Source organism: Mirounga leonina, unplaced genomic scaffold (assembly GCF_011800145.1).
Source record: "Mirounga leonina isolate KUSES-001 unplaced genomic scaffold, KU_Mleo_1.0 Mir_82, whole genome shotgun sequence".
In the NCBI taxonomy this organism is placed as follows: Eukaryota; Metazoa; Chordata; class Mammalia; order Carnivora; family Phocidae; genus Mirounga; species Mirounga leonina.
The window spans coordinates 11,355,527-11,372,864 of record NW_023270825.1 but is presented as its reverse complement, the minus strand read 5'-3'; the positions used below and the strand labels follow the sequence as shown (position 1 = coordinate 11,372,864).

The 17,338-nt window shown below is 52.3% G+C and overlaps 1 protein-coding gene across 2 annotated transcripts in view; it reads left to right on the top strand.

Annotated features, from left to right (window-relative positions):
* SLC24A4 (solute carrier family 24 member 4) overlaps positions 1-8,477 on the top strand; it is a 165,605-nt gene extending 157,128 nt beyond the window's left edge. For both annotated transcript variants that reach the window (XM_034992497.1, XM_034992496.1), the window contains exons 15-17: positions 3,835-3,947; positions 4,388-4,453; positions 5,654-8,477. In XM_034992497.1, the coding sequence (XP_034848388.1) occupies positions 3,835-3,947; positions 4,388-4,453; positions 5,654-5,806 (332 nt within the window). In that variant the 3' untranslated portion in view covers positions 5,807-8,477. The remainder of the gene's footprint in view (positions 1-3,834; positions 3,948-4,387; positions 4,454-5,653) is intronic.
* Positions 8,478-17,338: the final 8,861 nt, after the last annotated feature.

Below are 17,338 nucleotides of genomic sequence, written 5' to 3'. Positions count from 1 at the left end.
ATCACCGGGCAGGCCCCCCTGTCCCTACTGGGGTTAGAGTTCATGGCCCTTCTGACCAGTAGCTGTTCCATCCTGCTATGGAGCCGGCTGATGAGGGGAAAGCATCATGCATCCGAGTCCATCCATGGAGAGAGAATACGACAGCCATAAACACCTCCATCCAGATCTCTAGAACCATTTGCTTCTGCAGACTTGGATCAAAGGAACTTGTTCTGAAATCACCAGTCTGGCATTAAACAGAGCTGAAGCCCTGACTTCTTACAGCAAATACAATAGTAACAAGAAGTCTTCGGGTCCCAGGAAGGCAAAGGGAGAGGGGTATCGTGTACCTCCAACTGTTTTCCTATTCTTAAAATTCTAGAACATGGATACGGGTTTGGTTACTTGGTTGGTTGGTTAGTGGTTTTTCTTTGGGGCTCACTACCTGACACGGGTTAAGCAAGGTAAGGAGTACCTGTATGCTCTTTAATGCAGAACAAAAGCCCCATAAAGGGCTGACCTTTATTGATTGTGGTGTGTGTGCTGGTGAGGCCGAAACCCAGCATGAACCCCCACACATCGTCCTCCACAGATGAAAGTGTGAAAGTATGGGGGGCGGGGCGCTGGGGGCCAATAATAGAATGACACCTCAGAGGAGACAGAAAAGAAGTGCCCAAGGGGAAAGTGGGCTCTGGCAGGCAGGAAGTGACATTTTATTCCTCCCAAGTTAGGAGAAAAGGGTTGACTGAGGGGGTCAGTCGGTCCTGAGAAGACCTGAGATGAGGGGAGAGAAGTGTGGGAGTGTGGTTGACATAGGCCGGAGGCTTGGGGACAGTGGGGACAGTGGGGACAGCAACTGAGGGGAACGGTGTTTAATCGAGTGACCTCTGAAGTGAGTATATTCACTTCCTAGGCCTGTCATAACCAAAACACCACAACGGGGTGGCTTAAAAGAAGAGACTGGTAGTTGCACAGTTCTGGATGCTAGAAGTCCAAAATTGAGGTGGCAGCCAGGCCACACTCCCTCCAAAGGCTGTAGGGAAGGGTCTGTTCCAGGCCTCTCCCTGCAGCTTCTGGGGGTGGCCGGGCGGATGGCTTAGGGCTGTGTCACTGTTGTCTCTGCCTCTGTCGGCACGTGGTGTTCATCCCTCTGCGTGTGTCCGTGTCCAAACTTCCCTCTCCTTACGAGGACACCCGTCATTGCATCGGGGCCCATCCTAATTCAGTATGACCTCATTTTAATTTGATCACATCTGCAAAGACCCTATTTGCAAATAAAGCCCCAGGCACAGGTGCCGGGAGGACACGAGCTGCGGGGAGGGCACTGTTCAACCCGGTGCAGTGAGGACTAGGAGAGCCACCGAGCGTCGAGGGCCTGGCTGATGTTCAGTGGCGTCAGCTTGGCCAAGTGGGACTCAGGCATACCCAGCTCCAGTGACACACACGTGAGAGATGACAAGTTCACCCAGAGCTGGGGTTGCCGGGTGGATGCAGGGAAGGTCAAGGGGTAAGAGAATGTGCTGTTGAAACAACCAACCCTGGAGTCCAGGCTGGTTGGGGGCTGGAGTCATGATGCTGGAAGGTGAAGGCCTGGGCGGTGAGGTCAAGAAAGGGCTCTGTAGGAACCTGGGCTAGGTGGGGTTCTGAGGGAGGACATCCTATCAGGGTGACTCCTGTGGAACGCGGAGGGCACAGAAAGTGAGCGAGGGCAAGGCGCAGGTGGAGCATATCATCATGAAAGTGACACCAGGGTCACTGGCCGAGGATCCAGCAGACATGGTTAAAGCATGGACACTTTCTTCGTGGCAAAGGGTCCAGAAACCTCTGCTCAGAATCCATTGCACAAGCAGACCATGCCACGTGCTCTAACGTGGAGATCCTGCATCCTAGGCTCCCGAAGGCTCGCAGCTCCACGTGTGGTCCAGGCTGGCGGCGGCAGCAGCAGCTTGACCAGGGAGCTTGTAAGAAATGCAGAATCTCAGGCCGCCTCGGTGGCTCAGTGGGTTAAGCATCCGACTCTTGGTTTCGGCTCAGGTCATGATTTCACGGTTGTGAGATTGAGCCCCACGTTGGGCTCTGTGCTGAGCTGAACGTGGAGCCTGCTTCAGAGTCTCTCTCCCCCTGTGCCCCTCCCCACCCCCTGCTCTTGCTCTCTTTCCCCCCAAAATTAATTAATGAATTGATTAATATAAAAAAGAAATGCAGAATCTCGGGCCCGCCCCAGACCCACCGCCAGGCCCCCAAGTGAGTCCTACGCTCGTGAAGTTTGAGAAGGTTGCCCTAAGTTTCCTCGATAGGCAGCACTGGCGCAGGGTGGGAAGTCTGCCAAATCTGAGACCCCCTCCTCCTCTCCTCTCAAACTCGGGCGTCCGCGTACCTCCTGACCCATCAAGCGGGTGCTGCGTCCTCACCAGAGGCGAGTAGCTGGCCCAAAACCGCTGTCGCACGTCCCTGCGTTGTTCCAGAGACTGAGACGCTGGGAGGCTGATGCCCCGGGAGTCAGCGCCCCAACACCACCACCAAGATTTTAAAGGCACCCAGCACGGTGCCGAGACAGGGAGGAAGAACGTGAGGTCCCTGAGGGAGGCACTGGGTCCTGAAGGTCCGCAGGTGACAGCAACAGGGCAGGAGGAGGGGGTAGCCCAGTGTCCCCCCACGGGGCCGGTGCTCAGACGGACGCGAGCCGGCTGTCCGGGTGCAGGGCCGAGCGGCTGCAAGCTTCTCAGGGACCCAAGCCGTCTTAGGGCTGCAGACATTCGTGTTCCAAGCTCGTTCGTTGCATGCACACTTGCATTTGTGCCGGGTTCTGACGGTCATGTCAGGTGAAAGCTAGGTGGCCCGGTTAGAGCAGATGGCAGGCAGCCGGAGTCTTATCTATACGTTTGTTTTCTAACTTTTAATACCCCTCGAGCTATTAAGTCCTTTGATTGTGTGGCTAGCATGATCCCAGCCAGCTGGGCAGGAAGCAAAGGATGATGGCGAGGCCCCTAGCCTCTTAAGATGCTTCTAGTCTAGTTGGGAGAAAAGAGTTTACCCTGCAGAAGCCTCCAGGGCATGAGACCCGATGCCTTATCCTCTGAGCGCAGGTCATGGGGCCATCACCTGGGCTCTGTGAAGGATGCTGGACCGCTCACAAACTGTGTGACTTCGAGCGTGCCCCCAAGCCTTGGTTCCGTCATATGCCATGAGGACAATGCCCCCTCCCTCCCAGGATAACTGGGAGGATTCAATAAGGTGACACACATAGTGGGTCCTCAGAGCACATAGTGGGTCCTTGGGGAACATCAGGGGACCGACCCAGCAGGAGAAATGATAAAGGGCCCTATATTCGTTTCCCAGGGCTGCCATAACAAAGCACCACAAAGAACAGAAATGTATGGTCTCAGGGTTCTGGAGGCTAGAAGCCCAAGGTCAAGGTATTGGCAGAGTTGGTTCTTCCTGAGGGCCGTGAGGGAGAATCTGTTCCAGGCCTCTCTCGCTGGCTTGTAAATGGCCATCTTCATGTTCCCTCTCTGCTGTGTCCAGGTATCCCCTTTTGTAAGAACACCAGTCAGATTAGGGTCTACCCCAATGACTCTTTTTAAGTTGATGATCCTATAAAGATCCTATCTCCAAATGCCACATTCTGAGCTATTGGAGGTTAGGACTCTAACATAGGAATCTCAAGGGTCATCATTCAGCCCCTAGGAGGCCCCTTAGACTTCATGGAGTGGATTTAGACCTCATAAGAATTTTCTGAAATGTGGGATCCATGAAGAAGGAATTCCTTTCTGAAGAATAGCGCTACTAGGACACAAATAGGGGTTTCCAGCAACCTAATCTTGGTGAATGACACGTGTCAATTGTCTGCTCTAGGCCTTGGTGACATGGCTGTCTCAAACACCATAGGAAGCAATGTATTTGACATCCTAGTGGGACTCGGCATACCGTGGGGCCTGCAGACCATGGTTATTAACTATGGGTCCACGGTAAGTTCCTCCCACTGCCTTATAAGCCTTATAAGTCTGGCGTGGACGCCAGACACGAGCACTTGATGGGGACAGATGGTGGCATTGGCCCTGTTCCAGCAGAGAGCCCCAGGTGACACACTGCCCCCTCCCCATGGCACCCTGGCACCCACTTTCCATGAAGACCTCTGGAACAGCCTGAGGGGCACCTACAGGAGGAAGCCCCCATGTACAGCCACCCCGCACCTCAGCCCACGGACACGTGTGTCCCCTCCTCATCGGTTCCTTCCCAAGCAGAGTGGAGACTTAAATCCACGGTTAGCTGACCCTCCCCCACTACAGGCTCACCGTGAACACCCTATCCTATGCTTTCCAGAAGGAATACACGACGGTGCCCTGGGCTCTCAGAACAGGGCCCCGAGCAGCCCCGAGATTCAGGGCGTGTGTGTTTGTTTTTCCAGGTGAAGATCAACAGCCGGGGTCTGGTCTATTCCGTGGTGTTGTTGCTGGGCTCTGTCGCTCTCACTGTGAGTCTTCCGGTTCTGGAATTGTCCTTCATTCCATCTGATCCTGCATCGTTACTTGCAATGTCTCTGAAACCCATCTCTCTTCCCTCTGGCAGCGAGGGATGACACTGAGAAAACACAGATTCACAGAGCCCTCCAGACGCAGTTTGCACCCAGAACGCTGGCACCCCCCCCCCACTACATTTTTCCCCGAGTGACTAAGAAGTCACCAGAGCAAGTGAACTGCATCCCGGTCTCCCCACTGCCCCATCCGTCTCCCCTCACTACTGCCAGGAGGAGAGAAGTTTCCCCCAGCCTAGCCAAGCTGACAGAGGGGGGACATGACTGTCAGGCCTCAGGACTGGCACGTGAGTAATGCTGAGGTCGCCTTACTCCACGCACCCGGGCTTGAGCTACACACTGTACCTCTGCTTATTTTATTCAATCCTTACAGCCACCTGATGATGCTGTTCCCATTTGGCAGAAGAAATCGAGGCCAAGGGGTTGAGTACCTTGCCCAAGGTCACAGGGGTAGGAAATGGGAAAGCTGGGATTTGAACCCAGATCGGTCTGTCTCTATAGAACCCATGGCCTTGCTCTGATGGGGTAACTGTGATCCAGCCCTTAGGAAGTCTCCATTCAGAGATAAGAAAGAAAGGCATGAAGTGCGGGAGAGTCTAGAAGGAATGTAGAATGAGGATGTGTTCCAAACACACACACACACACACGTGCACACACACACACACACACACACACCCGAAGTTAGCCAGGCTGTGAGCCAATAGATGCATTAGAAGTTTTGCCTAAGAGGGCTGAGGATGCCAAGTTCTGCAGCAAAGAGGACTCCGAGAAGGTCCCTGATTGTCGCGAGAGAAGGTTCCCTGATTGTCGCGAGAGAAGGTCTGGGCAGGGAGGAGGCCCTTGGTGCCGGGCTGGGCCTTGAGGACACTCAGGTCCCCAGGAAGTGGTGTGCCAGCTCGAGGTGGGCCGTCCCACGGGGGCAGCTGCCATGTGTCCCTGGAGCCCGTGGGCCTGGGTCAAGGGCAAGACCGGACCACGGATGTGCCTTGCAGTGACGCTCTGCCCTTGCCCACATTTTGGAGAAAGTTCTGGGGTCCGTAGCGTGTGTCTAGTTTTCCAGGGAAAAGGCCTGGACAACTGCATTCATTCCTCTGCCCCCACCCCCACCCCCGGGCCCATCCTTGCGCTCTGTCCCTCCAGGTCCTCGGCATCCATCTCAACAAGTGGAGACTTGACCGGAAGCTGGGCGTCTGCGTGCTGGCCCTCTACGCTGTCTTCTTGTGCTTCTCCATCATGATCGAGTTTAACGTCTTCACCTTCGTCAACTTGCCCATGTGCCAAGAAGACAATTAAAGCCCAGGCGCTGCACCCCCTCTCCCCGCAGCCCCGGGAGCTGTTCTGGACTCTCCGGCGCCGGTGCCCTCGCTCTCTCCCCTGCCCCACCGCCAGTCTCTCCTGCCTCGGTGGTCACCTTCTGCTCTTCCGCACGCTGGAAGGAAGGGCCGTCGTGCTCGTCGTCTGGTCACGAGCCGGGCCGCTGGGCGGTGGCCGCCGCCTCCTCGGAGCTCTGCCCTCCCCACGCAAGGCAAGACTGAGGGGCCGCTGCCGAGCCGCCTGGCAGCCCCCTGAGCTGGCAGCCACAGGGGTGCGGCGGGCCCCTCTCCTCTCTCAGACACTGTAGTGAGGACTTCCATGTGCAATGTGTCTCTCTGTCGCCTCGGGAGTGAGGCGGCCAGGAGAACGGGAGGTCCCCTGGGACAAGTGCAAAACGGGAATGTCGCTCTCAAGTGTCACCTCTGGGCCGGAGGGTGTGAGTCCCTCAGGCCGCATGTGCGCCTCCGACCTCGGCTAGGAGCACTCACAGTTCGGAGGGGACAAGGCCTCACCCTGCTGAGCGTTTGGAGGGGGCCCCCCAAGGGCAAACCCTCCACCCCTTTCTCTGGAAAAATCGGAAGACTTGAAAGCGTCTCACAGCCAAAAGGAGAAACACACGTGAACTTCCTTGTCACTTGTATTGAGGCATTCAGAGAACAAGCGATGAAATATTAAAAATAAAATGTCCTGTAGATCATCATACTTGAAAAAATAGCATTCCATACAAAAAGGCCATGCTGAGGACCAAAAAAGGTAACACTCCATGGAAAACGAACCCTATGTGTATCGTGTTGCGCTGACACCAGGACGTTCGGTTTGGAATATAGAAAAGCACGAAAGACTAACATCTACCTGGGTGCTAATTCAGAGACGCGGCGGAGATGGTAGTTTGCGGCCCTACAGTCCAGACCTTCTGTGTGATGAGGCACAACGTCCATGTGGGGTTGTCGTCCCTTTGTTAAGTGCTCTCCTCTCATAAGCCACCCTGTTGCAAGACCCGATTGTCTCTATGCCCAGCAAATTTCATAGCCTGCTGAACTGGAACGAGTGAGCCACACGTAAGGGGTAAAAACGAGAAGAGAGATTTCCTGGGGGGGGGGAAATTGCTCTCTGTTCCCGGGAGGCAAGTATGAAAACCATAACTTGGCATTTTGTAGAGCTAAGTTTCTTGAGCCTTAGAGTTGGCTGCCCATGAAGGGCCAAGGATGAGAGGCGGAGTCACAAAGAGAAAAAAAATACTAAACAATTTTCACCTGCTTCGTAGCTCTCAGATCTGTATTAAAAAGATTTATGAACAAACCATCCGTGGTTTCTAAAAAGAAAGCACAATTCGCTTTATATAGAGGGGGTTTTTTCTTATTTTTTTAATATTTCTATTGCAAAAGTCTATCGGATTTGATGCACTTTTAATAACTGGGGTATTCTGCCTAGAAGAATGTGTGGGAACTGGCCCAGATAGGGTGAGGAAAGAAGGGTTTTAGTGATTCACCAATAATCAGTCATGGGTGATGAGCTGAAATACAATAGCTAACTCCCTCCTGAAACCCAAAGGTTGTGACCTGAGGTAGACTTCGTGGCTGTGCTTGCTAAGGCCTCCTGAATTTCAAAGGAGGAAGTGCTCGCGTCTGTGTCCTTTCAGCGAGCGTGAGCCTAAGACAGGAGGGAACTCGGTCCCCAGGCTTCTGTTCTGGATCCGCATCAGTGTCAGCAGCTACGCCACACCAAGGTTCCTCTTTTGTTTCTCTACCTAGATTGGGTTCAGTGGTCTTCAAGTTGAGGGCAAAGGTGATTTTCCTAAGAAATTAGCTAAGTGGGAGGCCAGTGGGATTGTTGGTATAAACTTGACAAGCGCAGGAGTTCAGAGCCCCAGGACCTCTCAGCATAGCTCACCGTGTCCCTTTGGTCTTAACGGCCTCATCTGGGCTTCAAAGTGTGTCCATCTCCATCTCAGTTCTCAGAATTGCCCTTTGATGTCCATAGGGGTGATTCTCCCCGTTTAACAGAAAATGTAGTCTTGGGAGAGGTCGGGTGACTCTAGGCAGTCAGTAAGTAGCAGAACACTACTCATCACCCCTCCCTGGGCGGCCAGTGGGTTGGCCATCCTTGGTGGGGGGTGGGCGGAGGCCTAGCCTCACCCTTGTGGTTGGTTCTCACTGTTTAAGTTAAAACTTCGGCAAATATTTAATTGACTCCCGGTGCCCCAGCTCAGATCCTAATAGCTGTCCCTATCTGGTGCCCCTGTTTTTTTTCCTGGTAAAGACCAAAAGATATTTTTATCTACAAGGCACAGGCCACGTGGCCCCCAGTGATGTCCGTGCTGGATTCACTTCTCTGAATCCTTGCGTAGCTTCTAGAGAACACATCCTAATTACCTGCCTCTTCCTCAGGAGAGTCCATCTGAGAGGATACAGTATCCTACAGTGGCAGTTTGAGACGAAAAAGATAATAGTGTTTCTATTCTAGTACCTAGAGCACTCCTGCTGGCTAATTCTCTCTTGACTGTAATGTGCCAATGTAACTTCCTTAAAGGATCTGTGTATTTATTGTATCTAGGAAACTATATATACATTATAGGTGAATAATTCTCTTTTTTAACTATTTTTCCATCACCAGTTTAAAGAATTGCTTGTTAATTAGGCCTTCACTTTAAAATAATGCTTTTATCACTACACAGGATTACGTCCTTTATTTTATTCCCAAAGCTAATTAGCACGAGGTAATTACTCTGCTTCAGAAATAGGCAATACAAAAAAATAAATTCAGCTCTTCTAACTGGGAGCAGGAAAGAAAAAGATGAACTATGGCACTGAGATGGAAAATGTCTGTAGAATCCGGAGCAGGTGGTTCCCGTCAGTTTCTAGTTTGGAATTTGCCCTTAACCAGCTCAAGCACGGACAGGGTTGTTAGGTGTGTGGTGTCTGAAAGCCTGACCCTGGAGGAAGGTTCTGAGTCAGCTGGGCGGAAGACTAATGGTGAAGGGCACCGCGGGCAGGGCAGGGCAGAGTCATCATCCTTCCCGTAACCTGCAGTCTGCTGGTCTCTGAATCTCGCCCGCGTGCACAGACCTCGCTGCTCGTCGCCCCTCCCCACACACACACCTGTTAGGGCTACGTCTTGCTTCTGCCTGTTGATCCCCTGCTTTTACAGACCCAAGCAGCTGATAAGGCAGAACCCTCCCAGAGCCAGGTTAAACCAGGTCGGGGGGCATGCCCATCACTCTAGGGCAGTCCGACAGACCCTAACCAAAGAACCCCTCCTGGGCTGCCCAGGGGTCTAGGTCCCCAAGGAAGAAACTGCCCCCTCGGATGAAGAATCACAAGCCTGACATGTTTGTCCTGCCAGAGTCCTGGGGCCCCTCCCTCTCCTGAAGGTGGGGGTGGACAGAGGTGAGATGGCCTGGGAGAGGGTCAGTTCTGTACCCCCCGGGGCAGGACGGAAGTGGGGGAGAACCCCAGCACCAGCGGCTGAAGCTGCTTCCGTGCCCTGCCCTCCTTCCCCCGGCATGAGATGGGCCAGTGGGGTCCAGGTGCAGGAACAGTGTAGGTGCTCCCTGCCGCGTGTGGGGACTTTCTCCTGTGGCTCAGCAGGAGGGAAGCAGAGATGCCGCAGCTGGGCTGGTGCTCCCCAGTGGGGGTGGTGCTCTGACGGGGCCATGGCCCTGACCCTGAGTGGGCACTGAGGGTGGGGGGTGGTCCCTTCTCTTCCACCGCACCCCCCTTTCCTTCCCTCACGGGCCATGTTCCTCCTTGATTGGAAAAGATGACTGGGCTGCGTATGTGACAGGCTCTCAACAAGAGCTTGTTGCTTAAATAAACCAGGAACTTGCCTGTTAGGCTGAAAATCTTTAGGAGATTGTTTCCCACGCGCCGTGACTTAAATGTTCCCAAGTCTAATGCCCTCTGAACGTGATCTCTGTGTGTCTTTCTCCCCTTGGGGCAGTTAGCAGAGGTGTCCAGGGCACCTGAGATGGTTCACGTCTTGGCAGCTTTGTTGCCACATTGTGCTCATAGAAACTTCCAGAAATTTTTTAAAATGCTCTCTGGGCACCTCTTGGGTGGCAGGAAATCTGTCATCTCCCTCCACCCCCCGGCACACACACACCCAAAGTGCTGCCTCCCTGACCCCTGCCCGCTCTATGTGGGTTCACCCAGAGTGTCTGGACACCCCCACCAGGTGTGGACAAGTACATTCTGGCTCTTCCGGTTGCTGCAGCTGATCGCCTGAGCCCCTCAAGTCTCCCTCCGGACCTTCTCAAAGCACAGAGAAGGGGCCCCTCCAGCACTGGGTAAACCTTCCCACTGCATCAGTCATGCAGGCAGTAGAACGAGGGGGTCTTTCCATGGATCCATCCCTACAAGGCAGAGAACTGTAGAAAACGTTCCCCAAAGGGCACAGACCACAGGGGCACAGATTTTTAAAAGACATTTAGGTTGTTGTATTTGCTTCTCAATGAGGAATAGCAGACTGGGAGACTAGCTATGTGTCAGGCCATCCCTCAAGCCTAGTAGCCGAAGGGAGACCATCCAGCCTGTCACAATGCTGCCCAAACTCGAGGAACCAGGTGTCCGCGTAAAATCGGGAGAAGAGGCGCATTTTCCCCATCCTGCCACCTGGGTAGAGCTGCTTTTTCCATTGCAACAAGGAAGCCAGCTGGCTGGTATTAAAGTTTTGATATTTTAGGGAGTTGTTTTTTTTTTTAATTCTAATTTTTCAATGACAAATAGTATCCTGGTTCCATTTGTCTCTGCTAAATCTTCACACACTGCCAGGGGCTGGTGGTCCTGCTTTGTGTCATCTTTTATCTTCATGTTTCCAGGGTTTTCCCTCACCTCGTACAGGTGTGTGCATGTCCAGGGCTCAGGAGCTGGTTCCTCCACAAGATTCGAAGCAGCGGCTGAAAACATGGTCCCTTCTAGTCTGAGGAAATGTCTGGGGTCTGAATACCCCCGAGACAGACCTGGGGGCGATGGGGGGCAGCTCTGAGAGCTGAAAATGCCCACTGCATCCCCGTGATGGTCAAGCCCTTGGTTGTGTAGCTTTATCCATTATTAGATTTGTGGGTCTGGGATTGGTTGCTCCTTGGTTAAAAGCCTGATGGCAAATTTGGACATAATCCACACCTATTCCCACTGTTGCCAGAATTTCAACAGTTGCTTTTTATGCAACATGTTGGTTGGGACTTTTCCATGGTCAAGGCCAATAAAACCCTTAATCCTGGAGAAGGTATGTACCCTCCCTACCCCATCACTGGAAAACAATTTTTTTAAGCTATCGAGAGAAAGTATGGGCAGTTTGGGGTTTCGAGTTGTGTGGTCTGGTACGATCAGCCTTTGTGCATAAAAGGAGGGTCCCAGACAACAGCACCCTCCCTGCTCCCACCCCAGAATTCCCAAGATAGAAATTCCCAATTATCCAGATGGACTGTCTCCTTTAACAGAAGGAACAAGGCCTTCCTCACACTGAAAATGACTGGGGTGTGAGCCAGGCAGCTCCGTTTTTCCAAATCAAATGTTCTAGGGGGTTCTTTTTTTTTTTTTCTGGCCAGTGGGGCATCCCTGTCCTCACCTCCAGAGGTGCCCTTCTGAGCTGTAGAACGCTTCCTGGGACTTCCTAGACATGGCTTAGACCACGGATTTTGGGGGACCCAGCAGACAGAGCTGTGGCTGAGCCTCTGGGGGCCAGCTCTTGAGGAACTTCTTCAGGGAGCTGCTAATCTGGGCGGCTGGATGTCCAATTCAGAGCAAGGTGCCTTCTGCATGTGTCTCCTGGCCATCAGCTGCCAGCCAGGAGTAGTTGCTGGGTGAACACAAAGAGAGCCTTGATGACCTGGAGAGGCGAGAGTGCTGCCCACCAGAGGGGCCAGGCCGGTGGGCAGGGGAGGACCTGCCAAGAAAAGGGCCAAGCGAGGAGAGAGGCTGGGCACATCCCAGATGCCCAAGAGGCAGGCTGGGTATAGTTTCCGCAGGACCATGGGATTTCCCTGGGGTCCGGCCATGACCTACCAAACAGCAGGTAGATAGAATCAGGGGCTCTCGTGTCCAGGAAGAACCCCCTTAAAAACGATCAAAACCAAGAACTTCTGGGGCTCTTATATGTCACTTGAGTCCCCCTGCCCCCAAGACATTTCTGGCATGTTGGACTGAACACCACCATCCTTGTTCATTCTAACAAAGCAGGAGCAATGAGTTGAAAAGTTGTAAATAATATATTTATCTCACTATTTTTTCAATAACTGTGACCTCCCGCACTGTGAATGCTCTGTGATATGAGATTCTAGGTTTAATAAAATTGTCATTAAATTTGAATGAATTGATGCTGTTTGTTCCTAAACACTGGCATGAGTTTATTGTGAAGAAAACATCTAGAGTAAATATGAACTAAATCTTTATAAGAAATCTAGCAGTCAGTATTGTAATGCAATATATCAAAATCTGTACACCGTCAATAAAACCAATGAGCTCAAGTTGACTTTCCCGATACAGAGCTTCCATTCACGTTTTAATAGGCACATACGCATTTGTATTTTTTGGAAGGATTACTTACACTGGAATCCCAGCCTTACTTAAAACCATTTCTGTTTGCATATCGAGAGAAAATAAACTCCAAAAAGGATGAGGGATGGAGCTGTTTAATTATAATGTTTGGTAATGAATAAAAACAAGGCAGAAATGTTGTGACTTATCTTGACTAGCATGCGTGAGTCCAGAATGTCCCCAACCATTCCCTACCTCATCAGCAAGGCCAGCTTCATGGGCAGGGGACCCACACAGTCACCAAGGGCCTCACACTTAGAAGGGCCCCGGGCTTGGTTGTCACCACTTTGGATTTCTTCATGATCGTTTTTGAAAAAGGGGTCCCATGTTCTCATTTTTGCACTGGGCCCTGCAAATTTTTTTTTGATTATTTATTTAGATTCAATTAGCCAACATATAGTACATCATTAGTTGCAGATGTAGTGTTCAGTAATTTATTATGTAGCTGGTCCTACTCATCTGGGAATAGGTTAGACCAGCAGCTCCTGTGTTATGAGAAATTGAGATTAGGAGACGAGATCCTGGTTAATTCCTTCCTTCTACAAGTTTCCTGAGACCCAGAAACAGAATATACATATTTATGGCAATAGGATGGATAATGTTACGCCTCCGTCTGCTTTTTCATTGCATTTTTCTGTTTACTGTGCTTTAGAAATTAACACGACAAATTAAAATTTAAAAACATGTTTTAAAAATCTTTCCCATAGGGCGCCTGGGTGGCTCAGTCGGTTAAGCAACTGCCTTCGGCTCAGGTCATGATCCTGGAGTCCCGGGATCGAGTCCCACATCGGGCTCCCTGCTCGGCAGGGAGTCTGCTTCTCCCTCTGACCCTCCTCCCTCCCATGCTCTCTGTCTCAAATAAATAAAAAAAATCTTTAAAAAAAAAAAAAAATCTTTCCCACAGGTAGAAATTCTACTTTAAAAGAGAGACAGAAGCCCCTTTTGTTTTAACTCTTTTCCTGTTGAAAGTTGATCCAGGAGTGTCTTGGTAATTCCAGTCCAATAATGTCAGTAGGTCCTGCAGCCACGGGCCCTTGTTTCTGAGCATCTCAGCGTCCCTCAGCCCATCTGGCGCCGCATGACTGAGAAAGCCAGTGAAACACGGGCTGCTGTTGCCTCCATGTCACAGATGGGGTATCGCGGTACAGAGAGCACGCTTGCTGGGCACGGGGACTCAGCTACTCCCCACGAGAGCTGCCTTCGAAGCCAAGTCCCCATTCACTGCCCGAAGCTGCCCATACCAGACCAGGTAGCAGGTGTTGGGCCACATCTGTCCCTTCCTGGGGGCCCGCCTCCTAGTTGATTTCACAACTCAGGCTCTGTCAACTTGCTTTTGATGTTTTCTAGAAGTTGCTGCAGGCAATTCCAAGCTCACCGTGGGCCTGGTGCAAGTGGCCTCATGGTCCACCAATGTGGCCTTTGCTAGCTGGTGTCCACCAGGCAGTGCAGAGGGGAGGAGTAAATTCTGATCTCTCTCCGTCCCCCCAAAACACACTCTCTTCTGAGACTCTGCTTCCCCTCACTACCTCTGAGGTCTCACGCCCCACTCTCTGCCCTGGGTGTGTCATCAGACCACGATACCCCTGGGCTGTCGTTCTCCTCAATCATTGTGCAGGTTTGAACGCTGTGGATTTTGTCCTTCCTAAAAACAAACTCACTCCTTTGGTTCTCCACATCTTTATTTCTGCATCTCTTCTCCTGACTTCTCCTCCACCTGCTCCTTAGATGAAGGTGTTTGCCTGCTTTCCATTCTGGAGCCTCTCTCTCTTCTGTCGAGTGGTTCTCGATCCTGGCTGTCCATTGGAGTCATCTTAGGAGCTTTAAAACACACAGCTGCCCAGGGCCCCACCCCAGAGGTGATCGAGCTGGCCCGGCCAGCCGGGTTTTAAAAGCCCCCAGGTGATTCTAATGTGCAACCAAGGTCAGGCACCATTGATCCAGCTCAGCCTTCCTGCGTCTGCAGCGAGGATAAGCCCCTTCACAGCTGTCCCCCAGAGCTCCAGCCCCGGGATGCTCAGTCCCTCCAGAGCCCCTCACCTGCACTTCTAACCTCCTGTTGAACTCTTCAGCCTCCCAAGTGCCTCAAAGTCAGCAGGATCAAAAATAACCCAATTTTTTAAAGTGGGCAAGTGTTCACAGCCCCTTTATTAAAAATAGCCAAAAACCTGAAATGGCTCAAATATCCATCAACAGGTGGATGGAATAAAGGAGAATAATGCATAAAGGAAGAAATGCTGAGATTCTCAATAGCAGGGAAAAAAGAACCTTAAGCAAATACTGAACTCCAGGAAATGATACGCAGGCTAAAGAGTTGGGGGGTGAAGGGTCCCGATGGCTACACCTTACTTCAAAGCACACCGAAAGCTTAAGATGGATGCATGGTGGCTGATGTGTGTTAAAGCAAGTTCGGTCAAGGGCTAATGGTAGGAGGTCAGTGGTGGGTATGTGCATGTTCACTGTACACTTTTTTGGACTTTTCTGTATATTTGGAATTTTTCATAATAAAATGTTAGAAAAAAGCCAAGGTCCTCCTGCCACCCCAATCGCTTTCGTGCTCTGCTCATCTCAGAGGTAGTACCAGCTCACAAACACCCCCAGTGCTGGACACAGTGATCAGGCTTCTCATTGCCTCCCTTGCAGTCCATCTTTTTTGCAACGTCTCACTCCCCTGCTCCAGCCATCATGGGCCCTGGTCACACCTTCCAGTTGGTCCCCGAGCCTCTGCTCTCCCTCTCTTCCCAACCCAGCCTCCATGCAGCAGCCAGAGGGATCTTCTAAAGCAGGAATCAGGTTTGTCCCTGTCCTGCTTGGAAACATTCAGTGACTCCCAGTTGCCTCAGTGGGCCCCTTCAGACCCTCCACGACCATCATCATCTCCCCCTTTATCTGCCTGTCCTCGTGCTGTTTCCTCTGCTCGAAAGAGTTCCCCCAGCCCTTGTCCTGCAGTGGGGGAACCTTCGCTTCTGCCTTCAAGGCCTTCCTAGACAATTACACATTTGGAATTTTCTAGAATAGTCTCAATTTGAGATATACTCACCCACGGCCCCCATCAACCACAGAAGGGCACCAAGTTGGGGCTGTCTAACCTACATCTCTCAGATGGGCCCTTGAAGCGAGAAAGAGCACAGTTTGTCCCTCATTGATTGATTCAACAGATACGTGTTGAAGGGCTGCTCTGTGCCAAGCATCAAGCCAACTGCTGGTGGCGGAGATGGAAGGCCCACCTCCCACCCATGCAAGGAACCCCCAAGTTCTGGGAGGGAGTGAGCTCAGGGGGACGGAGCCCAGAGGAGGGCTACCCAATCATACTGGCAGGCAGGGAAGACAGAACTCAAGTTGCAGCTCATGGACGAGGGGAGTCAGGAGTGGTGATGGCAAATAGACGCACAAGGCATGAGCCACGCATAAGGGAACACATTTAAATCACGCCAGATAGTTCTGATTTGAAAAGAGGCGATGAAGAAGGAAAAAATATGACTTGGAGATATTCAAACATGTCCAAGTAACTCAAGCTGGAAAACGCATGGGGCCCGTGGAAGACAGAACAATGCCCCCCACAAAGAAGTCCACTTCCCAGTGCCTGGAATCCGTGCATCTGGCACCTTACGTGGCACAGGGGACTTTGCAGAGGTGATGAACGAGGGTCCTGAGATGGGACACTCTCCTGGACTGTCCAGTGGCCCTGATGTATTCGCTAGGAGCCTCATCAGAGGGAGGCAGGAGGCTCAGAGGGAAGTAGGAATGTGGTGATAGAAGCAGAGATCAGGGGGCGCCTGGGTGGCTCAGTTGGTTAAGCGACTGCCTTCGGCTCAGGTCATGATCCTGGAGTCCCGGGATCAAGTCCCGCATCGGGCTCCCTGCTCAGCAGAGAGTCTGCTTCTCCCTCTGACCCTCCTCCCTCTCGTGCTCTCTGTCTCTCATTCTCTCTCAAATAAATAAATAAAATCTTTAAAAAAAAGAAGAAGAAGAAGAAGAAGCAGAGGTCAGAGGGATGTGGGGCCACGAGCCAGGGAATTCTAGCAGCCTCCAGAAGCTGAAAAAGACAGGACACAGTTTCCCCTCGGACCTTCAGAAGAAAAATCGGGCTTGATTTTAGCCCATTGAGACCCATTTTGGATTTCTGACCTCCAGGACCGCGGGCTAATACACCTGAGGAGCTCGAAGCCACTAAGCTTGCAGTCATTTGTTCAGCAGCCACAGGAAACCCGTGCCGAGCCCGAGTGACATAAGGAGGGGGAGGTCAAGGGAGGCAGAGTCTGCCAGGGCCCCTGGGGGTCAGGCAGTGGGGAGCCACTGAAGGCTGCCCAACAGGACAGAGGCTGCTTTGCTTTCCAGTCTCTGAACGCTCTCTCTGCAGATGGAGAAGCTCTGGCCCGGGCTGTGATGGCAAGGCTAGAACAGGAGCCATCGGCCAGGAGTCTGAAGCCCAGAGAAGAAGTGAGGGACACCGGCGGAGGTGGCGGGGGCGTGGGGGGGTTGGCTAAGCGCAGGTGCTCGACGCTCACTGAGTGATCTGTGGGCTCATGTCACCCGCAGGCCCCCGGAGCTGATTATCAAGAGAAGGGAGAAAGTCGGAGAGCCGGTGGGAGTGAGGGACGTTGGCTAAGTGACTTAACCTCTCAGACAACCACCCCCTCCTCTGCCACACCGGGGGGCGGGGACGGTAAAGCCGATCACACAGGGCTACTGAGCCCACTGTGGGAGATGGCGGGTCCCACCCCGCACCCAGCCCTCCAATCTAGCCACCACCCAGGAAAGACAGCTGGGAGTGCAGGTGGGACAGACACCTTGCTCGGCTCGGGGAACCCGCCATCCAGAGCTGCTCCCCCACGGCTCTCTCTCCGGGAGGACACATGCTTGACCTCTTGAAGGTGGAGCATGGGCTTGGGAGCGCTGAGGATTTGGGGGACTTCAGTTAGGACTTCAAGAACCAAGCCTGTAGGGCAGGAATGACGGTTTCTCCCACAGTGGGGAGATG